The following is a 25,286-nucleotide window of genomic DNA, read 5'->3' as shown; positions in this document are numbered from 1 at the left end:
GAGTGTTTGTCTGCATGTATGGTCTATGCTCCATGTGCATTCCTGGTGTCTGTGGAGGTGTTCTGTTCCCTGGAACTGGAGTTACAGGTGGGTACTGGGAATTGATCCTGGGTCCTCTGCAGGAGCACCCAGCAGTATCAACCACTGGGCCATCTCTCCAGCCCTTTGACCCTATTTTTTTGTGGTGGAAACTTTCTCTACCTGGGGTTCACTGATGTGGCTAGTTTGGCAGGTCAAGGAACTCTAAGGATCCATCTGCTTCTGCGGTACAGGTGCCGGGGTTCCAGGCAGGCTCTTCCAGGTTTTTAATGTGGGTGCTGGGGATACAAACTCGGGTCCTGTTGCTTGTGCAGCAAGCATTTCATTGACTGAGCCCTCTTCTCGGTCATATTTCCAGGATCCCAAGAGATGCTCACATGTTGGCTATCTGTTCTTCAGCGTGGCCAGTAAATAGAACTCTGCACATTTGAAAGGGATGAATGGGTGTCAGTCAGTGTCAGAGCAAACTTTAGGACTCCTGTGAGGTTTCTGTTCATCTGGTGCAGCTCCCGAAATAAAGCCCAGCCAGGAGAGATGCCCAAGAAAGCGGTCATCTTTCACCCACGTGAACTCTGGAGGGGTTTTGTTGCTTTGTGTGGTCGCTTCCTCTTTCTCCATCTTCTCCTATCAGAATAGAAGATGGAAAGTTCGCTGAAAAGAATTTTGAGTCATGGATTTCAGATTGCAAAAGGACTGGAGGGGTTATGGGCCCTCACTCTGCTCTCCTTAAAAGAAAAGAAAAATAAGCCCACAGGAAGAGGGATGATGTGACATAGCACCGAGGTGTCTTCTGTGTAGAGTACTTGACAAAGACTTCTTCGTTTTAGTGAAATTTTCAAACTTGTTGCCGTCAAGACCCTAAGACTAGGCCTATAGAAATATTTATTTAAAATGTAAATCATGGTTAGTCTTGGGTTGGTCTGAATGGACCAGGAAGTGTCCTGATTTTTAGTTGTCACTTAGGGTTTACGTGGTTCACGAGATGACATTTTTGGAGGAATGTAACTATTTTTTAGACCCACAATCTTTTTGTCTGTCTTAAATTTTATGGAATGCAGAGGTGCAGATTACCTCAGTTGCCTTTTACATTTTTTTTTTTTCTTCCACGGGGCAAACAAAACATTATCTTAAATTAAATCACAGTTTCCTGAGGTTCTGGAATCTTATTCCTAAATTTTCCACTGGGTAACCTCCAAGGCCCTCTTGCCCGTGTCCCCAGTTGACTCAAGTCAGGCCCTGACTCCAAAGATGGATTCGATGCAGCCCTGAGGCAGCATTTCTGGGGAACACACCTAGAAGGGCCTGAAACATTTTTTCCCCCAATTGGGTTGCTACAGAGTTTTTGAGAGCTTCTGAGATGTCTAAATAAATGAAGAAAGTTAGCACCGTTTGATTGGTTTTTGAGGACACTTTCTTCAGTCATCCTGAATATGTGGTCAAAGACTTTTCGCATTGTGGAAAACTCGCTGTACCAAAAGAAAAAAAAAAGAAGAAAAAGAAATAGGGAAGTGAATGTGTTCAGGAACAAATTCTGAAGTCAGGACCTTCCCAAAGTCTTGGTTGTTGGCCTTCTTGACCACCGATATTGGAATGATTTGATGACCTGGGTCAGCCTCCAAAGCAGCCTCATTGCTTCAGCAATGGAGCCATGAACGTTCCTTGTTGGCTATTGCTTTGTGCCTCTTTTGGAGCAGGAGTTTATGGAAACTCTGCCCTACAAAATAATCCTTGGGGAATGTGAGGCCATGATTAGAGATGGGGCTGAAGGAAATGCGGAAGGGTTGGAACTGGCAGCATCTTCATCTCAGCCTCCGCGTTTGAGCTTTTCCAGGCGTCCTCAGACCCCACTGTGCTTCATCTAAAGGGAGGAAGTCAGGGCGAAAGTGTCAGCGGACAGCAAGGAGGACAGTAAGGATCTGCTCCCACGCAGCCCTGGATCCTCTAGTCTTCACGGCTATGGTAGCAGCGAGGCTCTAACTCGGAGACTCCGAATATTCTTCCAACACCTTTTGGAGTATTAGGCTTTGCAGATTAGACAGAAAGGGTGAAGTTAGATGCACCTCATGGCTCCCCCATCTTTATTTCCTTGAGTTCCCAGTTCTGTGGCTTGCGCTGGTGACTGATTGGGACTTTGAGCCCCAGTAGTCACAGGAGCCTAAGATTTGCAGACCTGGTAACTCAGGGCCCTTGGAGTTCAGTTTTATTATCTCTCTGAAGCCCCTATTTTAGGGATCGAGACCCTGAATTTGTAGAGAAGTCTTTAAAAACAGTATCTGTTGATTCAAAATGGCCGGGTTCAAAGCAACTGATTTCCCCACCTAGACTACGTTTCCCGTTCCTTACTGGAAATGATTTGAAGTGACTTATTAGCAGTGTTTTCTCCACCCTACTCTGTGTTTCTCTTCAGTTAGTTGTTTTTGTTTTTATTTTAAGAATCTCCAAACATAATATATAAAAAAAACCCATTTTGTGATGTTTTACATGCAACATCAATTTATGACTTGCTTCCTGTACTCCCATGGTGGTAAAGTTGATTCTGGTCAAGTGAGCGTGTTGGGTATCTTGATTTCTACTGTTAAATCCATCGTTGTGTGGTGTGTTGATGACCTTAGACTTTTCCAGTGGTTCCTATCAGCGAGCAGTCATTTCCAGGGAAAACTGTTCCTCGCATCTTTGCAATGAGACGCAGTTTTGCAATGAGAATTGGTCTCGATGCTTTGTGAAAACTGACCGTGTCCTTGAGCCCCGGATCATTTTCGTTTTATAGTTTCTATATCAGTATGATGGATTTCTTTTTTAGTCAGCTGAAGAGGTGGGTTTTTGTCTGAGCAAAGGCCAGAGGCTACCTGCAACCTTGAACTTTCTCTTAGACTGGGGAAGATGCTCATTGGGAGGGAGAGGGGGGATATAAATGAATATGTGTGTGTGTGTGTGTGTGTGTGTGTGTGTGTGTGTGTGTGTGTGAGAGAGAGAGAGAGAGAGAGAGAGAGAGAGAGAGACTCTATGAATGGGTAAATATGGAGGAAGGAAAATATTGGCAAGTTAAGAAAAAGGGTTTGGGAAAGGAAGGGCAGCTGTTCAGTGAACATAAGCCCTGTATTCTAGTCTGGCCTTAGTGAATGGCCGTGCATTCCCTTGGGTATTTGTGGCTTGGTGACCTTGCAAGGTTTTGGGAGAGGTGGTACCTTGGACCTATCTTGCAGTGTAGAACATTCTCAGGCATGGTCACTGTAGGAAGAGGTCAGAAGTACTTTATTGAGACTTCCTGGTGTGCTAGGTGCCAGAGAAAGCTGGATACTGGGGTTACTGGTCCAAGGTGGGAGCAGCCCCGATCACCACCACATCTGGACTCGCCCTAACCTCCCCTGAATGTCTTGAGTCAGAGGAGTGAGTAACAGAATTCGGAACTTAGGGAAACACAGGTGGCTGGATGACACGCGGAACTCCGATGTCCCGTCAAACATCATCCTTTCTGTCTATCAGAAAGATGGTTGAGGCTACAGAGTAACCACGAATTAAGCGTGGTTCAATGCAGTCATGGTAGCCAGTCGGAATATTTCATGTACGGGGTGTGAAATTCTTGGGCTGTATTATGTCCTGCTGCTGCTTTTATACATATGCTGCACGATTATATTCTTCCTTCATTAGCTGATTTTGGCGGAGTACTTTGACATTTCTAACCAAGCACTTGCTGTCATTTCTGAAGGAGACTCCACGCTGCTGAGATCTGCTCCCTGTTCTGTGTTAGTTGTGCCTATTCAGCGCATGCAGCAGCTGTCACCCAGGAAGTGACATTTCTGAGGGAGATTCCCTCGTGGGAAACATAACTTTCTGTTCTTTTCCTTCTGCTTTTCCTGAATAATCATTTTTCTTTAATTTGGTGTCTTTTGTTAATTTATAATATGTGATCCAAGATGAGAATTGTCTGCAATTCTGGTTTCTGCTGCCCTTGCGCCCCCCCCTCCAAACAGCTTGCACTCAGAGAGAACAAAAGACACTCACCTCTTTAAAAGAAACACTCTTCTGGGCCCAAACTATTAATAGATATGAGTTATGAAACTCATTGCTTCTCCTAAGTGCCAATTAGGGGTTGGTTGAAGCTCCACAAGTCACGAACTTACAGAGCAGCAGGCAGCGTAGCCACCTCATGCAAGAAGACGGTGTCACAGCAGAAGGAGCTGCTGCATGGCTCTCTTCTCTACAGCCATTTCCTCTTTCTTTCTTTCTTTCTTTCTTTCTTTCTTTCTTTCTTTCTTTCTTTCTTTCTTTCTCTTTTCTTTTCTTTTCTTTTCTTCTCTTTCTTCTTCCTTTCTTCCTTCCTTTCTTTTCTTTCTTTTTTGATTTTTCAAGACAGTGTGTAGCTTAGATTGTAACCACCACCCTTAAAAAAATAGTTCCATGTGTTTTTAAGAATGAGGTCATTAACCTGGATGTTCTAGAAAGACTGAATTGGTGGCGACTGTGCTGTAAAAAAATGTACACCATTAGACCATCTTATCAAGAAGAAACAGAGCTCACTGAGGTGCCGGCCTCTGCCTCTAATATTGGTAGATATTTCTACCTCTACCCCTTCTATATTGTAACTTCTGTTCATTTGTCTTTCAGCCAATAAGGGCCATGTTAATGACCCCTAATTTTATAAATGAAATTATTGCAGCTCATATTGTCCAGATGTGAACCTAAGCAGACTGTGGGCTTTCTGACTTAATGGCTCAGTGATGCCAGCCTTTCCCTGCTAATTGAACCTTCTGTCATCTGCAGTCAGTGGACCAGGGGCTCGAAACAGGAGGCGCGCAGTCAAACTTCCTGCTCATTTTAGGGGAGGCCAGGAGCAGATGGAGAAGCATCAGATGCAACAACTTTATTAATCACAGCACTTCACTCTAGCCCGCTGATGTCCCGACCTCATGCTGGACGCCACGACAAACTCTGGGACAGCTGACTTCATATTGCAGCAGCTTCCTTGCTTGTGTCAAATGCTGTGGGCGCTCCCAGCTCCCGCTCAGCTCAGCCCAAATGCTCCCCCAGGAGGGCTGATTCATTTGGAGTGGTTCAAGCTATCAGTCAAAGTGCACTTTCCTATTCGACCCTCCCATAACACTGCGGTATAGTTCCTCAGCTGTTTGTCTTAATAATTTTAGTTTTTAAATAGATACATTCCCCCAAATAACCAAAGCCACACCAAGGAAGACTCTTTGAAAAAGCGCTGCTGCCCACTCCAGGGTCCCCCATCCTCAGGTCACCACAGCACGGAGCTGCTGGCTCTATCCTGAGCTTGTTCCGAGTATGGCATGGGTAGAAACGTCAGCCTGTAGAATTCCCGCTTAATTCTTTGATCTGTTACAGTGGAAGTGATCATATTTTACATTTATAGGAGTAAATAAAAAGTTAATGTAGCTGCTGCAAAACTTCATTCCATACCTGCCTCCATTCAGGGCCCCTGTTGCAGGGCCCTGCGATTCCTTAGAGCGCTAGTCTGACGTCTGCGTGGTGATGGTGTCATGTATTCCGTTTGATTTCTTTTCAGATCTGTCTCTTCTCTTCCAAAGTGAATGGTCAGTTGGCAAGGGACAGAACTGTGCCCACAGGCTGTTGTTGTATTGTGATTTTCAGGTGTGAGGAGAGGTGACTGCCACCATGCTGGGGCCTATTGCCAGTGGGTACCTAACAATCCAATCTGTTATGTGTTGGGTGGACTCTTAGGGAAAGAAGAATGTGCTCTGTAGGGAGCCGAGCCGGTCAGGTAGTTCTTGGTTTCCCCAGCACCATTTCTAACTTTGCCATCTGGCTCCGGGCTGTCCGTTTTTGAAGGCCCATGGGGAGTCCCTTGAATGGGAGGCTGGCTCTGACGGGTTCAGCTGTATGAGAGTCTCCATGCACCCCTTCACCCCCCATAAAGATGGGGATTGTAGAGCTTGCTCACAGTGTGGTGGGAGATTGTATTTGGAAATTTCAGTAAGAACCGCTCAAGTACAGGAGTGCAGAACATAGTACATGTTAACCACATCACAGTGTCGGCCATGACTGTTGTCATCTTCGTGCCCACAGTTCAGCTGCCCCTGGCTTAGTGTATTGTTTCTGCTCTTGTGTGGTGTGGGATTATTTTCCATGACCACATTTTACAGAATGTATGGTTTTTCTGAAGAATTAAACAACTGAACGGCAAGTCCCCACCGGCAGACTCCTCAGACTGCCTGTCCTGTCACAGACTATAGTTCCCAGGCAGACTCTTCCTCCCCACCCCCTTTCTCTCAGAGCCCAAAGTGCTCTGAAGGCATTGCTCGGAAATCTAAAACCACCAAAGGGGATTCTTTGATAAACAACTCAGAAGCATAGAGGAATGAGGGCAAGAAAAGGAGAAACCAAAGGTAACTTGGAAAGACACACGCTCTTGGCGCTGTATCCTCCGCTGTATCAAGCACTCATCAGGGGCCCTTGATGCCCACACCCATCTCTCCGAGTCTCTGTCCTAAGCACCAGATGAGACTGGTGAGCTTTTCCAGGTTGCCATCCTGGCTCCAGAAGTACCCTGAGTGTGTAGTGTGGTTTCCAGGTCCGAGGCTGGCCCTGTTCTTTCCTCACTGGCTCCAGAAGTACCCTGAGTGTGTAGTGTGGTTTCCAGGTCCGAGGCTGGCCCTGTTCTTTCCTCACTGGCTCCAGAAGTACCCTGAGTGTGTAGTGTGGTTTCCAGGTCCGAGGCTGGCCCTGTTCTTTCCTCACTGGCTCCAGAAGTACCCTGAGTGTGTAGTGCGGTTTCCAGGTCCGAGACTGGCCCTATGGCCCTGTTCTTTCCTCACTGGCTGGCTTTTTGATAGTCTCAGATCCACGTTCTGCCCTCCCCACCAAGTCCACTGCTGTCGCAGTCTGGTTTGTAGCAGTCATGACTTACACACTGGCCTGTTACCTTCCGTGAGGTCGCTGTTAGGAAGTCACCAGAATTCTTGAGTCTCTTTGCGTGTACTGCTCTTTCTGGCAAAGTGAAAACATACACCTAATTTGCAGACACCCTGTTAAGCCCCGTACCCTGGGCTTAGGATGACAGGGTATTGTATGATGATGTAGCAGACATCGCTGCCCCCTCTCACTTTCTAATGTTGTGCACACGCACACACACATTTGCAGTAACCTGTGCATAGTGTTGACACTAGCTGTCCCACGGGCACCTCACATTGTTCCCAGGGTTGCAGTTGCATGGCTGCTGAGAGCACAGAGTTACTTTTTAAAGTGATTCATGTACAGGACACATGTAAATTTATTGATTTTGTATTTAGCAATGTTGTTGCCTCTCCAGACCCTAGGATTAAGCAATTATTATGGCCAATCAGATTAATCCTTGGTCATTTTTCTCAGCTGAATAAATGGGGCTCAGAGATAGTGAATATTGCAATTTATTTAAAACCACCATGAAGAGAAGTCATGCCATGCAACAAGGCTCACACAGGAGGTTTATTGGAAAAGAAAGGAGAAGGGCAGAGAAAGGGGCAGACACAGGTCCCTGGGGACAAGAGTGGCAGAAGAGAAAGAGAGAGAGGGAAGTGGGCAAAACCCACCTTTAAAGGGGAACATAGTGAATGTGCACAGGAGCTGCTCTTAGTGGCTGTTACTGAGGACACATCCTGTCAGGACCCCAAGGGCAGGCCAGTACAGATGCCTGAGAATACTAACCCTGAATGTTTAGTCCGAAGTTACCAGACTCCCTGCCCACAGAAAAACCAGGAAACCATTGAACAAATCCTTCACCTCTTGTCTTTTTGGATTAATTTTATTTTATTTTTTCTGGGATATAGTGACAGTTGTGCCCAGAAAAGGATCTAAGCATACATAGAAAAGCAAACAAGCAAACAAACCAACAGAGGTCGCAGCGCGTGTCCAGCTGTTTGTTTGTTTTAAACCCCTTCCTGGTTTCTTTGTTAGAGTCCCACAGTTTGTGACCTCAGACATAATCTGTGGATGAAAATGTGTCTGTAGAAGGCTGTTACAGAAGCAACCGACAGGCGGAGCCCTAATGCAGCCTTAGGGTGATTTCTTTCAACTGCTCCCCTTCAACCAAGTTGCCCAAGCGCTCGTTCTTGGAGCCAATTGAAAACATCTGTTGTTTTATTTATAGCTACAATTTCTAAGAAGCCTATTCTATAGCAGTTGAAAAAGGAGTTGACAGCTCATAATTCATAAAGTTACCGAGGCTAATCTGATAGAACAAAATGTACGAAACTGCTTCCCATGGTGCAGGCACTATCACTTCCTGTTCGGGCCCAACGGAGAACTGGTGGCTGGGGGGGAGGGGCGGGGGGGGGGAGCGGAGCGTAGAAAGGGTCTATCTCTGAGATGCTAAAGGCAGAAAGGGCTAGCCACGGTGCAAGCATTCCCCCCCACACACACACTACCCGCGCGCGCCCCTCCCCCCACTGAGTCACGGTGCTTTTTCATTAACAACATCCCAGGTATTTCCATTTATAGAAAATCGACATTTCCCCACCATTCCCACTTGCAGCCAGGAAGTTTCAGCTGTGTCCTGTCGGCAGGGCACCGTATTTCCACTAAGAGCGAAGGTGTTGATTAAAAAGCCCGACTGGTCGCCTCCTACCCAGAGTCCGGCTTCTTTTAACTTCACTTCGTTTGGCAGTTAGCTCCTTGGTATTGACTTGACCACTTCACCCCCACGGGCTTGCAAGCAGTTATTAGCACATGCGCCCTCTTCAGATGTCACCTCCCTGTTTGTTAGCTTATTCTGAGACTCCTTGGTGGAATGAGGTCAGATGTAATCAATATATACTTAATATTTTTGCTACAATTCTATCTGCAGTGCTTCCTGGTGTTGCTATTAAGAAGAAGAAGAAGAAAAAAAGATAGCCTGACAAAAATAACTCCCCGTAGCATAGTACTAGTTGCAAATGGGAATGCTTTTAAAAGAATGTATTGGTACACTGCGTCTTCAGCTTCAACGAATTCACCCAACAGTCTCAAAGTCATAACCAAGCTAAGTCCATTCACTTTGTTAATGAAGAGGTGGGTACATTTTTGTTCATTTATTTGATGAACATGACATCTTTTGAAGCAGGAAAATGTATTAGCCCACCAGAATTAATTACCCGTGACAGAGGTGGTCAAGGCATATTGCTTGACCCTTCATGCCATTAAAATTGTGTTGGTTTACTTTTATCTTAAGACCATTTGCCTTTATTATATGGAGGTAGCATAGTTTATCTGCCTGTGATTTTTTTTTAAAAAAGGTTTTGTTAATGAAGGAACTCCGACTTACAAACTTATTTTCTCCCATTTAATAGAGAATTTTCCATTCGATGTTTTTTGAGTCTTTGATCTTGCTTCCCCATTCCATGTGCAACCCATCTTTCTCTTGTTCTTCCTTCCCCTCCTGAAATTCTAATCACTATATATATATATACACACACTATATATATATATACAGATATATGTATATGTATATATATATATATATTCATTTTTATTATCTACTTTACATGTTGGGTGTTTTGCCTGTGTGTATGTCTGTGTAGTACATCTGCCTTCAAAGGCCAGAAGAAGACATTGGATCTGCTGGGGCTGGAGTTACAGCCATTGTCCACTGTCATATGGGTGCTGGGAATTGAACCCGAGTCCTGGAAGAGCAACCAGTGCTCTTAACCACGGAGCCGTCTACTTAGTCCCCGGGTCATTTTATTTTTCACTGGCCCTTTCCACCACCTGATGATTCACAAAGAGTCCTTCATATTTTGCCAAATATGATAAGTTGGCCAGTTATTTTTAGCTGAATAAACCCAATGACATTCTTAAGGAAGAATGTGCTTAGTTTAGCCTTATGAGAAAAATATTTAATAAATGCTGTCCTGAAAATATTTAGCCTGGCTGAGTGAGTTGGCAAAATTTCAAACCAGATAAAGTGCGAGCCATGGTGAGAGCTGGCCCACCAACCCCAGCCCAGTTTGAACAAACATGCTTCTTGTCACCAAGGCCTCCAAATGTTGCCAGGGTCATTTACATCAGTCGCCTGCAAAGTTCTCTGCAGCCTCTGCTCTTGGCCATGTCATGGCCTCCACGGCTTCTCCAATGCCCCATTTCTCTCTGCCTCCTCTCCGAACCACACACCAAATCTAAGGAGCCTTTTCCTTGGCTGGAACTTGCCTTGAGACCTGTCAAGCTGTGACTCCTGCAGTCCTTCCTCACACAGGGGTACACAGAGGTGCCAAGCAGCCCGACTCTCTGCTCCTAGGATCTGTGGATGTTGAGTTAGGTAGGACATCAGATCTAACCCACACAGTCAATGCCCAACACAACTGAGGGGCTTTGCCACTGAGGCCCCTTGTAAAACCTACCAGTGAAGCAAGGGTTCTCAGTAGCAGGAACCAGAGAGTCTGGCTCTTTGAATGCTCTTCTCTCTACAGTTGGTACACTCATCCTCAAGTCTTGCTCTTTGACAGTGTGTTCTGAGAGCTTGCAGCATGGGTACCACCTGCAAGCTGTGGGGAATGCAGAATCCCAGGCCCGCCACCACACATGTTTAAGAATTATTGATATGAAGGTTTGGACGCAGAGGTGTTTACTAGATACTTCAGGAAGAGCTTGTATTTGTTACTGACTTTTCCAAGACAGAGGGATTCTTTTTGTTTTGTTTTACATATGGTTGCTGATACATGAGCTCAGATGACCATGGAACTTTAGTATATTCTGGGAACTAGGTGAAGACCTAGTGAGCCTCTTCCTGGCATGTATTTGGCCTCCTTCCATTCATCCTCTCCTAGAAGCAATGAGAGCACTACTCTCATCCTGAAGAACCTACCCCCATGACCTTATCTAAACTCAATAACCTTCCAGAGCCTGGCTCCGAGTATCGTCACTTTGGGGATATGCTGGTACTTCAAAGGGCTTCAACCTATGAATTATGGGGAACACATACAGCCCGTGACAACTAATTTGTACCCCTTATATTGAGATGCACTGAAATATTTATGTATAACATTTATGACAAAATATTAATTGTAGCGTCTAGGTGGAACATAGCTAGGCATTCACTAACCAATTCGTTCAAGTTTTCAGTATATTTTCAGATATCAGAGAAAAGCCCTGGCTCCCTGGGGTCCCTAGGATGGAAGTTGGTGATTCCTTTGTGCTTCTGATTTGCATCCAGGCTTTCTTAAAACTCTCATTACTGTTCAGTTGGACCACTTTGCCTTTTTGACAGTTTTTCTTCTCAAGCTCTCCCCTCCCTGGGCCAGCCAGCATCTGCTTCTACTTGGTCAGTGGTTGCCAGCCTAGATCCGGCTTCCGATGTCTCTGTAATAACTAACTGTCCCATCCATTTTCTCTAATTGCCTTTGGGTCTTCTCAAATTACAGCTTATGATCGGGCTTCCCTGTAGCATTTGTAACGTGTTTTATAAGTTTGACTATAAAATTTATTATTGAATTTATGTGGGAGAAACACAAACATCACCAATCTCCAACTGTTATGAACAGGAGGTCTCTCGTTGCTTCAGTGTGCATAATGTTGTTGATCAAAACAGCTTGAAAGTGGAGGAGAATACATTTACTGTGTAGATAAACTCACGCTGCTGTCGAGGTGGCCTTACTGGAACCCACCAGTAAATATTACTGCCATCACCTTATGGGATTGAGTATCACACGTCTTCTGTGTTACAGGACACTCTTATAGCAGTTACTACTGAAATTTGGGAACCTTTAAAGGAAATTTGGGAAAACGTCATAGGTTTCTTTCCCTAGCCAGAGACTGATGGAGAGACAATTGGCCCAAGCTGAACACATGTGCACAACTTACGAGTTTATGACATTGACCAAATGACTTAATTTCTCTACCTCTGTTGCCTTGCCTTTAAGTCAAGAATAATAAAGACACCTTTGAACTGCTGTGAAAAATGAATAAGAGCATGTGTGTAAAATAGTGTGGGGACATGGCCCCTAAGTGGTGTCCTTCATGCACTCGTTTAGCATAGAGCCAAGGCCACGTGCATGAAATGTCATTTTTTTTTCTCTCCCATCCCCACCTCCCTATTCTTTCCTTTATGGGTCATCTGAGTCAGGCTTCAGATGAAATCTCTCCAAGCCAACAGACCCAAAAGCCAACTTCCGTATAAATCACTGGCCTCGGAAATTCCTTGGACTCAACTGTAAATATTTTCTAGGTAGGAAGTGGATTATGTGTGTGCGTGTGCGCACGTGTGTGCGCGCGCGTGCGTGCACATATATGCACTCACTCCTTTCCTTGTTTACCTCCTGCTCAGCATTTTAATTTGCTGTGCACTGTAAGCTGTCATCTTTCCATCAGATTCCAATTTAGGTGATAAGGATCACAGTTAATTAGCCTGCCTGTGGAAGATCAAGAGCAAGCTTGTGCTTCAGTATTCCAGTCACTTTAAGGCTTTAGCAGAGGCCATCAGAGACAGCGCTGTGTGCCGGCTTGCGCTTCAGAAGACCTTTGTCGCTGATGCTAGTCTGCTATGTAGAAATAAAACGAAGTGGGCGGAGTCTTCCCCTCTTCCTTTGCCCTCCGACCTGTGGAGCAGAAGAGATGCGGGGAGGTGAATGTGGAAATGGAAAGAACTAAGGAGCGTAGGGTATCTACAGGGACTCTCAGACTTTAAATCTGTGAGCAGTTTTGAAAAATTCCACGTTAGTAGTTACCTCTGAAAACCATGTGGTCATGCCTGAAGATTTATTTCCTATCAGTTCCCATTTCTCATAGCCTGTAATTTTATCTTCCTTCTCCTTCAAAATCAAACCCATCTCGTTTCTGGGAGATTAGTATAATTTATTACGCAACCATTTCAACTTAGTTTTTCTTTCACATTCAGAGAACTGAAGTCAAATAACTTAAACAGATTAGTATTATGGTCAAATATAGTATTTGAGTTGACTCCTAAAGAGATACTGAGTATTATTTATAGAGCAGGAGGCAAAATGTTAATGTCTACTCCATCAGGTATGCTTCAAGCTTTCCTCCGTTAAGAAATATTAAGAAAACTGTCTTAATATCATAGATAGTTCTCATCTTAAATTTTGTGATCATGAATGACTATTTAAAAATTTATTAATGCGGCTAGAGAGATTGCTCAGTAGTTCGGAATAATGGCTGCTCTTGCAGAGGACCAGGGTTCAGTTCCTGGACTCACATGGCAGCTTACAACCAACAATAACTCGAGTTCCTCCTTGAGCACCAGGCACACAAGTGACACCAGGCACACAGATTTGCAGACAAACATTGATGCACATAAAAACAAAACCTTTTAAATCTTTAATCATAGTAAAGATTTCTGGAATAATTCCAATATTACTAACGATTATGCTTTCTCCACTCTGGGTACTGAGGTTATGTTGTTCTCCAATCCTTACTAACCTCATATGATTACTCCCATATTACAGATGAAAAAAATCTCAGGTCCAAGTTAATTAACTTGTCCAAGACTGCTATCAATAACTGGTACTATGAGGATGGTACCCCTGTCTCTTTGTGCTTTTAATCATGGAAGTACTGCTGATGAAACCAGTGTGTACCAAGATTAACGGACCCACGGTTTCTTCTCTTTTATTTTGTTTTTGTTTTTTAACGCTGTCTTGCCCAAAGAGCGCACCAGCTTTTGATGTGGTTTGCAGCCCGAAGAGCTTAACAAGTTTGAAGTCCAGGGTATTAGCTGTTCTAGGTAGACAGTATGAACGTGCTTATAGAGTTTGTTTAAGAACACAATTGGGACCCTGGGCGGTGGTGGTGCACACCTTTAATCCCAGCACTCGGGAGGCAGAGGGAGGCGGATCTCTTGAGTTCGAGACCAGCCTGGTCTACAAGAGCTAGTTCCAGGACAGGCTCCAAAAAAAAAAAAACAAAACAAAAAAAAAACACAGAGAAACCCTGTCTTGAAAAACAAAACAAAACAAAACAAAAAAAAAAACCCAACAAGAACAGAATTGGGGTTGCTTTGATTTGTGTCCACTTTTTTTTTTCTCTTGAAGTCACAAGAGAAGATTGTCTCAGACAGAAATAAAGCTAAAGCTTGGAATCAGAGAGTCAGTAGACAGTTTAACATCTTGATTTAATACCAGTCCCCATTTGCATATATCCTTTTTTTTCCTGTGTATTTTGAGTTACATTTTGAGGGGTAATGAGCAGGTTTTTTTTTTTTTACACACTTCCAAGCAGCTTCCATTAGGAATGCAATACTTGGCTTGGGCAGCCTCTGCCGTTTTGATGTTCCTGCTTAAACTTTCCGCTCAGTCCTGCCAGGCACTAACTTTAAAATGTCTTTCTCTTTTCTTTCTTTTTAATTTTTTTTTTTTTTAATGGAAAAGGCCTCCAAAAGGTGCAGCTGTGTGTTGGTTTCAGCTTGCACTTAGCAGCGGTGTTGGCACCACAGAGCACACAGAACGCTCCTATCTCCCACGCACCGCTGGTGCCCAGGAGTGTTGAGGCTTGCCCGACTTAGTTTGGGAAGGGCTTCAGTTGGGAGAGAGAGTCTCTTATGTTATGTGTGGTTGGTTGTCACCAGGGCCTGCAGAAAGAGCAAACAGAAAATGCAGCTTCTGTTGTAGTATGAGTGGTTTCTTCTATGACCTAGGGCTCTCTGGTTCAGCGGAGTTCTTGTGAGTGGGAAGGAAGGCTGGCCAGATGAGTTTGCCTTTCCTTAGCAATTATATGTGGTTAGGTTCTCCCTTCTCAGACCTTTCGACTGTTTTTGCTTGGTTTCCTTTTCCTTGCACAATGTTGATTTCTTCCAATGAAAAATGATTTGGCTGAGTGAGACATTGGGCTTGGATGTGTCGGGAAATCCACGGATGCTTCCAGATGCTTCAGACAATGAACTATGGCAAGCTTCCAAGTCAAAGTACATTCCTTTTCATGTCAAAGATACCTGGAAATTTTACACCAAATGGAATTTATGTGTAAAATTTAGAAGTTTGTGTTGCTAATTTGTGTTTTGCTTGATAGTCACAACCTGTATGTATGCTCTGTAGTTTTTTGAGAACAAATACTTGGTGCCATTATTTTTTTTTCAGACTATGATTTGATCCTCTTATGTGAACTAATCAACAACTTACCAAGCTTAGTCATTCCCAGTAATTGCTGCTTCCTGCTGCAATCTCTTATGACGAAATCTAATGACAGATATATAGACGTAGTGTATATAATGGAATTAGAGAATAGTTGGGTTTAGGATTCTCGAGGAAAGTAGCACTTGTTTTGGAATACAGCTTAGAATTCTAGTGATAATCCCACTGTCTACAGCGGGTGACAGGAACTTGCTCTATTACCTGGGTCTGCATAGTTCCGAGAGGAAGCACGTGAGTGAGAGACCTTATACTCAGGAGTAGGAAATCCTGGAATTGTTGTTGAATTCATTGTCTCACCTTGTAAATGTTGTCTTTTAAAGTTCCTCTTGCCAAAGCACTATCAGCTGGTGTGCTTCATGCCTTTGGCCGATAAAGCTGCTTTCGTCTTAAAAAAATTCAGCTGGACCTTCACACAGTACAGCTTCCTACACGTGTGTACAGTGATTTGAAAAGACCAGCGTTCTTGTAGATATGTGGGGACCCCCACGGTGGTTTTCAGAAAAGTGGGTATGAGTGAAACAAAAGATACTTTGTAGCTCAGGATAACCAAAGACAAAAAAACCTCTTTGCCAAGGAAGAGCGGGAAAGACAAAGGAAGACAAGAGTGGGCTTTTTCCTTTTCTTTTTTCTCAGCTGGAGGAGAAATCCGGATAGAGAACCAACAACTGTTGGGTGCATATTTCAATCACAATCACATGAAATTTTTAATTATCATTTAATTTGGTTTTCATATTTGCCTGCCTAAGTGATCGTGTTGATTAGATTTTTGGAAAGAGATAAACTTTATTAAGCAATTCCGATCTCAGTGCCAGCTTTTGTTGTTTTTTTTTTTTTCCTCCATAAAAGTGCTTATGTTATATATGGGAGTGGATTTGATGAAGTTAGTCGCATGAGTGCAGGGTGGGTATTCGTATTTCCTACTTAGCTGTGGGCTTTTGGATTTGGGGCTGTGCTGAGGTTCTGTAGCAGGGAAACACTGTATTAAATCCTGACTGATAGCATTTCTTAACATCATTTCTCTACTGCCAGTTTCCCTTCTAATGCATACATACAGGGGCAGAATGACCTTCATTTTGTTCAGTGTAGAAGGGGGAAGGTCTTTGTGGGAGAGGATACTGTTGTGAGCTCAAACATGAGAGCCAAGGGAAGTGGTTTATAGTTTATCGAAAGAAATGAAGTTGTGTGGCCTTTGCTGCTGCTGCTGCTGGTGGTGTGTGTGTGTGTGTGTGTGTGTGTGTGTGTGTGTGTGTGTGTGTGTTATTTGCATTTCTTTTCTAGCCAGAGTCTTGCTGGGTAGCCTGGGCTATCTTTTAACTTGTGATCTTCCTGCTGTAGCCTCCCACTTGCTGAATTAGAGACCTGTACTTCCAGACAGCTTAATTTTTTTTTCATTTTACAGTGATTTTAGTTAAAATGATTATAAACTTTTAATAAACACATTCATATTATAAACACTTTTCAAAAACATTTCACATCTGGACATTTAAAACTGACTGTTTTCGTTGCTCGGTTTCTCATAGAAATCACCTACAAAGTCAAACTTACGACCAACTCCAAACAATTCCTACCCCTGTTCTTAGACACACCTTGGTTCCAGGAATGAAGTCCTCCACTCACAGCCTTGTACACAGTAGCTGTCTAGAGAATTAAGGCCATTTCTACTCTACCTTTATCTTGCCAAAAAGCTAGGGGAATGATGTCATGAGGCAGAGTCTCCCAGGAAGCCAGATGGAGAGCTTTGCAGGTTGCTTAGCACGAATTTTGAACAAAGATATCTTCATTCTGAGGTCCGCAGGTTCTTTAACTTTTCATTAACAGAATTTGCCTTCATCCGGGTTCTCAGATTGCAGGCTTAAATACTGTAGTCACAACTGCATTTGGCTACTTCAGGCTACATCTGTTAATTAAACTAAAAAAAAAAATCAGCTGCTGAATTTTGCAGTGGCTGCATTTTATTGTAGAGCAAGCCTGTACAAATGTTTCTCTCATCACAGAAAGTGTCATTGTATAGTGTTGTGATCGTTTTCCTGCAAAATTTAGCTCTTCTGTCATTCTGGTGGCTGTTGTGGTTAGTATAGTTAAATGACAAGTCCCATGGGTCCATCTATACCGGGCATGTTGAAATCTGCAGGGGTCTTAGGACAAGGGGTTTTAGAGTTTGCAAAATGACTTCCTAAGTCGTACTTAGTCCTTTGAGGTCAGTATTTAATAACACTGCTTTTATATTCTAAATCTGTTACTATTCTACATTGATTCTTGGTACTTGCAATGGTTTAATTAGAGTTTTTTAATATCATATACATCTTATAATAATTATACCACTAAAACCTCACTGAAACCTAATTATGACCATTTAGTGAAGTATACAAACTGTCCTAGATAAGATGCAAGTTACGAATCATAAACACCTGAGATTACTGGATTATTGAAAGACAAGTTACTCCTGAAGATGTTTTCATTAAGATTCACAACCCTATATTTTGAAGTTTGAGAAATTTGAGGTGAAATATTTAGCTCCCTCTTCTGGCACAGTTTTGAAAAATACTTTTACTTCCATTCCACCCCCCCCCCCTTTTTGAGTGAGAAATATGGTCAATATATTGTCAGGAAGTAATTTGTGATTGTTGTGGCATTAGATATTTTTGTATAGTTACATTTGGCAAAACATACACATAACTTATGAAGATACCGTTTATCAAAGTGTTGTATTTCTTGAGAATGGAGAGATAGTTCAGTGGTTAAGAGCACTTGCTGCTCTTATAGAGGAGGCTCTTATAGTTGTTTGTGAGTTCAGTGGATTCATAAACTTAGGTCTTAGGACAAGGGGTTTTAGAGTTTATGAATCCACTGAACTCACAAACAACTATAATTCCAGGTCCAGGGAATCTGGTGCAATTTTCTTTCCTCTACAAGTACCAGGCACTGAAGTAATACCATATACATCATATACATATATACCAGCAAAACACTTATACATAATATGAAATAAACCTAAAGAGCTTTTTAAAGTATCTTATGTCCTACACATACACGTGTGTGTGTTCAGAAAGAAAAAAGTTTTGACAACAATTACACAGGGGTTTAGTTTGTTGTTAGGTGACTACTGGGCATTGATAGAATTCAGTGCAAGGGTCCAAAAGAACGTCCAGTTGCTATGATCAGCTATTCAGTTATATATCATGATAACACCCTATCTCTTGAGATTTTTACCTAGTCTCTCCTACCTGAGCTGCAGTTCTTTCATAATAACCTAGAAGCCAGACTGATTTCAGATTTTCTGGGCTCCCCAGAGTGCGCTCTTAAATATCAATGTGCCCAGGACATGGGGGTGAAGAGAGCTGTATGCTGCGGCATCTCTCGGTTCTCCCTGAACATCCAAGCTCCAGTCTAGCCTGGAGCCCCTCTACGTAACCCAGGTACCCTAAGACAGGGCAGTCTGTCCTAAGAAAGATGCCCCAGAGGAGAGACCTTCAAAGCTCTGTAGTCATGGCCTTCTGGGATTCTTGGTGGGCATTTGGTGAACATTCTGAAAGTGGAAAAACAAAACCCAGGTATGTCCCTGGGGCCCCAACAGTGTGTAATGTGGTAGAGGGCTCCCCTTAGCTCCATTCTGTGTTTATTCTAGCTCCGTTCTGTTATGGGTTGGAGTAATTGAATTATTTATACTTAAATATTCTGTATTGTGGTTGAATGCACTTGACTGCTGCACATGAAATCTAATGTTGGGAATTTCTTTTTTTTTATTTTTCAGCTTTCACCCTTCCCGATCTGGCTGAGCAGTTTGCCCCTCCTGATGTTGCCCCACCTCTTCTTATCAAGCTCCTAGAAGCCATCGAAAAGAAAGGTAACCAGACTGCTAGGAGTTAGTGTTAGACCTTTATTTCGTGACTGCTATACATTATATGTATCCCTGGACCACTCATTATGTGAATGTCTTACTGGTTGCTGTGAACAGAGGCTGTGCTAACCACACTAGCTGTGTGGGTCTCTGTAACAGGGAAGAATCGTGGCTGATAATTCCTAACTCTAGAGAAGTGGTTTTCAACCTTCCTAATGCTGCAACCCTTGAATACAGTTCCTCATGTTGTGGTGACCCCCCCAGCCATACAATTATTTTCATTGCTACTCCATAACTGTATGTTGCTGTTTTTATGAATTATAATGTAAATGTCTGTGTTTTCTGATGGTCATAGGCAACCCTGTGAAAGGGGTTACAACCCACAGGTTGAGGACCACTATTCTAGACTACTACGTAGTTACTATGTGGGAGCTATTCAGTTCTTCCTAATTTAATAAATATGATTAAACTGCTTTTTAATGGCCCACTGGAGTTGCCAAAAATTGACAAACTAGATAACAACTAATTGTTGGGATTGGTTTCCAAGGATATTCAGCATGCATCTAGAGTAGATGCTGGGTGGAAATGGGAATGGCCCTCCGGCGCAGGCTCACCAAGTCACCAGAGAACTGTGATTGTGCACACACGATCTGTTTTGTCCTTCAGGACTGGAATGTCCGACTCTCTACAGAACACAGAGCCCCAGCAGCCCTGCAGAATTACGACAGCTTCTTGATTGTGGTGAGTCACTTCACGGGACTGTAAACGAGGATAAGCTCACCTTTCTGTTTCAGATGGCCCGCCCCCACCCCCATCCACACAACACCTTAAGTCTCAAAGGAGTCCTCAAACCTGCACAGTGTCCTCTGCTCAGTGAAGTTAGCCGTGCACGCCTTGGCTGTGTGGCTCCTGAGTGGAGGTGTGAGTGTGTGAGTGTAAGCTGTGAGCTCTCAACCTTTTCCGGCACGTGAGCCCCTGGGTTCTGCAGGAATTTCAGAAACAATTTCTTGGCATTTATCAGACGCTATCTCTGCCATGTTCCTCAGCCTTGCTTTTGGTAAGCTCTTACTCATATGGGTCACCTGAAAATATTCTAAGCCTGCGTCATTTGACAGTTGTCTCCTGGTGTCCTTTTACCCCTTCTCGGGCTCTTTCCCTCCCACCTGGCCTGCTGGCTTTCTTCCTTGCTCACCTGCTGACTTTCTAATGCCATATGTCCATCGAGTAACATCATGGCATTGGGTGTTTATCTAGTAGTGTAATGGTGACCGTACTTTCTGCAGAGGGAAATTATGGGGTGAGAGTATTAGCCCCTTCCTGTGATGTAAATAGCCCCACTGTGGTTGACTTCATGCTAACATGATATCATTGAATGTGGAGTTGGGAAAAACTGAGGACGTTTGATCTCCTGAGCCAGCAGCCAGCTCCGCACACCGTTACTTAGGATACAGTAACTTACTCTGCCAAATAGTGGCTTTATGTGACTTCCTCTTTCCTTTTCCATACAGGGAAAAGTACTGCCCTCATCCCAGGAAGCTATCTTCTCATGCCAACTTCTAGAATGTCTTAAATCCTTCATTCATTTATAGTTTTCGTTCTTTCTCTTTCTTTCTTTCTCTCTCTCTCTCTCTCTCTCTCTCTCTCTCTCTCTCTCTCTCTTTCTTTCTTGTTCTTGTGGTTTTCTACCTCATATTATTTACCTGAATTTGGATATTTAAATGAAAGAGTTGCCTATGTTGTTCTGGGCAAGGCCCCTTCGGAAGGATGCTGGCGTGGGAATGCCCACCTGACCCTTACAAAGTAACTGTTTGAAGTGGGAAGTAGCTTGAGGCTTAGGCCATTTTAGGGAATTTCTACAAAAGACATTTCTTAGAGAAAAGTGTGTGACTAGATGCTTATCAGCAAGTGATTTCACTTGAAGCGAACCCAAGCAAATGTCTCAACTCCAGTTCCTGTGTCCCTTGAGCTCAGCCTAGCAGACACAGGGCAGCGTACCTCTGGGCTTCTGTGTGTTCCGCCAATCTGCTCATTAGATGCTGGCTGGTGGAAAAGTCCAGAGTGAGAGCCTTTTCTGTTTTCTGTATTTCTACCAACCTTACCAGGGCGTTAAGGAAATACTGAATTTTGTGCCTTGCCAATTGAAGTCGGGTTACATGTATTGGTTACAAGAACAAAATAAAAGGTAAAATTGGATGTTTGCTAAAAGTCACAGGAAATGTGAAGACACCAGAAACCGATGGAATTGTGAAAAGTTGTGGTTGAGGTTTTTAATGTGACCAGTACAAAATGCTCCACATTAGCTTTGGAAAAAGTTTTATTTTTATTATTTTTTTCACACGACTCAGGAGTTGGCGCAAACCACCAAGATTCACTCACGTCAATGATATATTTTGATGGGCAGCATCCTTCCTCATTGCCACCAAAACTCACATGTAGAAAACTTGACACATTTTCATAGCCACAAAAGAGCAAACACTATCCAACCTTGGGAGTGCATCTGCCAAAAGTGTCCCCAGGTTGTAGACTTTTCAATACCTGGAGCTATTATAATGTCCCAGAGGAAACCTCCGTTTCCCCTGACAAAAAAATTGCTGGCTTTTGAACAATTTCGTAAATTTTCAATGCCAGACAGAGGTGAGGCAAGCAGTCCACTTCTCTTAATGCTCCTTTTGCAGCCGCTCATGGTAGCCTAATTCTGAAGTGTTAGTGACGCTAAGTCTCCAGTAAAGAAAGCACAAGTTAAGCAAATTCACTTAACATGATTTGGTGGGAGAGCGAGCGAGCGGCAAAGCCCTGGTTTATATCCAGATTATTTTGATTGTCCCTGCCCTTCTCGCCCCTCCCCGCTTCTTTTAATCTTCCTTGAATTTTAATGGTCAACACTTCCTCCTGGCTCATTTTCGTGTTTCTCTTAACGTGCACCGGGGCTGTCTGAACCTGGCCCTCTGGATGTGATGCACCGATGAGGAGTGTCAGGTTCACTGCTGGTTAGTCAGCCACATCCCCAGCCTCTACCCACTAGGTGCCAGTAGCATCCACCCCCGAGTCACGACAGTCTAGAATGTTTCCAGATAGTGCCAGTTTGCAATCTGTTCTACCCCCACGCCCTAGGAACCACTACACCAGATAGAGATCATTTGGTGGCTGGCTGGCTGGCTGGCTGGGGACTGGGGGTGGGGCCTCCCAGGGAGCTGACGTGGTAACGAAGGAACTGGTTACCCATTGGTAGTGCGGTGAAAAGTGAAATGACGGAACACCCTCTCTCTTCACCAAGACAACTGTGGGTGTCTAGGAGCTGCCAGGGTGCCGTTCACACAGAAGACGTAACTTGTATTACACAAGTCAGGAACCCTGGGGCACATGGGAAGTCCCATCTCTCTCACACACACACACACACACACACACACACACACACACACACACACACAAATAATAATAAATAAAACCAAATATACTCCGTCATCAACTCTTGTGGCCTTTGACACGTGGTGAGTTTATCCCGAGACCTGCATATGTAATTTCATTCAAACACTGTAAAGACTAGGTAGACCACACACTCTGCGTTCGTTCTTCAGGTCTCTGGAGTGAGCGTCAGCCTAATGGCTCCAGACCTAAAATATTTGCCATGCTTCTTGCTTAGAGAGGCAGGGGGAGAGGTACGCTCTGTCCTCAAGGCCCCCTAAGTGACATGTGAGATACATAATTGCCAAACTGCTTGCCAAGTCTTCTGGTGAAAGGACTTCTCATCAGCCCTGCAAGAGCACCAAGAGAGGGCCATGTGTCTCGAGCACCTAGAAGTCTACATATATCGACAAATGGTGGAGCATATATTTTTCAGGTGCCACTGACTTTCAAGGCAAAGAGATAGAAAGTGAGGCCCACAAGGGCGGCAGCTAGCGGGGCCAGAAGCTTCAAATATTCTTTGGGAGTTTGCAGTGATGCCCATGTAATCTTAATCAACACTATACCATGTCACTAATAATGACCTAGTTTCAGGCTAGACCCTTTACACAAAGGCCCAGTATGGCCCTTGCATATTTGTGAGACTGAGGTGTGTCTGGTTAGAATGGGCCCTGTCTGGTTAGTCCTTTAGAATATTTCAGCAACACGTTTTATCTCCGTATCCTTCAACTTCTGCAGGGTTTTCTTGGCCTGGCCCATGTGTATTGTACACTAGCCTGATTTTCTGAGAGTATGAGGTGTGGTCACTTACATCTGGCTATTTAATGGGACGAGTTCCGCTTAATGTCATGATGTGTCCGGAAAAACTTTTCTACCTCAGTTTCAGCCCAGACTCAGCCCGCAATTTCTCCGTGCGTGGGTCATTTCTCATAAAGGGTCGGGTAACCGCGTGTGGTGCCTGTGAAGAGTTTGACAACAATAGAAGGTTTTCTAATCAAAGTTTAAGTGAAAACCAAACATGTAATAGTCGGAGATGTTTTTGGCGGCGTTTGGCGGCATTTACCCGCGTGCCGTCCTTCACTTCCACCGTATCTTTAGCTTGGGACCTGAAACCTCTGTACCTTGTACTGTGCATGCTGTCCATGCCGTCAGGTTCAACACTGGTGTAGGGTCTGAGTTGTCATGGTTCTCCATACATACAAAGTTCTCCATAGAAACACTGTGATTGAATTATGGGAGACTTTGATATGAATTTTCTTATTATCCTTCCTCAGCATGTGTATCTTTTTTACCCACACGCATACCTCACACTTAAATATATTCTCATACATACATTAGTATATTTTGGGGTTGGATTGCGTAAAATTGTTTGTGAAAACGGTTGTTTGAGTTTCTGATTTGAGTTTTTATTTTAAAAAATAAATTTTGGTTTGGGGTTAGAACAAAATTTCCAGGAAGTTTTGGAACGGCCCTTGACACAATTCTGCCATTTTGGATCACGTATTTATGCAAAACAGCATTCCCCTGTTCATAACTTTTAAATAAAAATGTTGATTAGCTCTGAAAAGCACTGAAAGCGCTCTGTATCTTACAGTATCAAATACTAAGCTAAGATTTAATTCTGTATAAGCATAAACAAGGAAATCTCTCATTAGTATGCAAGTTAGCCTTCACCTTTAATCAATGGTAAAATTATATGTGTACCTAAGAATCCTTTTAAAACAGACTGCGTTATAATTTCAATAATTATTTGCTCTGCATGCCTTTACAGACCTCTATAGTTCAGGTCATATAAAAATTACTTGGCTACAAAGAGATCATGAATAGGCAAAGGTTTTGTTTTTCGTTTTGAATTGAAAGGGGGACAGTTGAAGGGGCCCTGCTTTACACGGCCATCTTTCAGGGATAGCCCAAATACTGTCCTCTCTTCACGTAGAAACTTCTTAGCATGACTCTGGTATTTTCTCATCTCCGAGACACCACCCAGTTCAGCCACACACTGAGTTACATAACTATACTATCTTGCTCCTTATAGCTCCTTCACAGCAGAGCCCTCAGTGCCAGAACTGAAGACAGTTAAAAAACATGTAGTGTCAGCCCACCTTCTGAGCACACTGCTCCCCAGATAACTCTCCTCTTGGTCTCTCCTTGCCAGATGCCCCTCTTTTATGGATGCCCTCAGTCACTCTTGTTCTTGGTGCCCCTGCTTTCTAGTGGACCTCAGTTCCTTCCCCACCCCAAGAGCTGTGCCGAAAAGTGCTTTGGAGTACTGCTACCCCTGTCCTGGATGACTTGACCTCCTTTCTAGCAGATGGATTTCTCAGAGAAACTCGCTCCTCTTCTCTAAGCTAGTTGGATGCTCTCAGGTTAGATAATAGCAGCATCAGGAGAAGCTTTCTGGAACAATTTGGATTATTCTATAGGTAATCTTAAAACTGATTGCTCAAATGCTGAAGTATCTTGATATTTAGCTGAGCATCCTGTTAAGGCTGAATTTTATGTAGCATTTATCAGTTCAGATTTGAGAAAACCTGGGAATTTTCATTTTTCATCTTCCTAATGTGGTTTGAGGGAACATTGGCTGTGTGTGTGTGTGTGTGGGTGTGTGTGTGTGTGTAGATCTAAGACGATGAAGGTTTTCTTTCTTTGAGACTTCTTTCTTGACTCCCCAACAACTGCCCCTTAGTGTCTGTTCACATGGCCTTTCCTTTGTTCACGGATTTCGGGTGTCTCTGGGACTTTGTCTTTTCTTACACTGATGCTAGTTAGATTGGTTTCAGGGTCTACTCTAAACCCTTGTTTAACCTGATCACCTGTGATAGGATTCATCTCCAAATAGCGATGGAGTGTTGGGACTTTGAGTTCCAACACAGCCACTAGGGAGGACACTAACTTATCGGTAATAATGTTATTATTTTTTGTTGCGCTAAGGAAAG

General features: G+C 43.5%; 1 protein-coding gene across 2 annotated transcripts in view; it reads left to right on the top strand.

Moving 5' to 3' along the window:
• The window catches only part of Pik3r1 (phosphoinositide-3-kinase regulatory subunit 1), an 83,307-nt gene that overhangs the window by 38,934 nt on the left and 19,087 nt on the right, over nt 1-25,286 (top strand). For both annotated transcript variants that reach the window (XM_005366567.3, XM_013353554.2), the window contains exons 3-4: nt 18,862-18,954; nt 19,615-19,689. In XM_005366567.3, coding sequence (XP_005366624.1) covers nt 18,862-18,954; nt 19,615-19,689 — 168 coding nt within the window. The remainder of the gene's footprint in view (nt 1-18,861; nt 18,955-19,614; nt 19,690-25,286) is intronic.

Source organism: Microtus ochrogaster, unplaced genomic scaffold, assembly GCF_000317375.1.
Source record: "Microtus ochrogaster isolate Prairie Vole_2 unplaced genomic scaffold, MicOch1.0 UNK11, whole genome shotgun sequence".
NCBI classification, from domain to species: domain Eukaryota; kingdom Metazoa; phylum Chordata; class Mammalia; order Rodentia; family Cricetidae; genus Microtus; species Microtus ochrogaster.
This window is presented reverse-complemented; position numbering and strand designations above follow the sequence as displayed.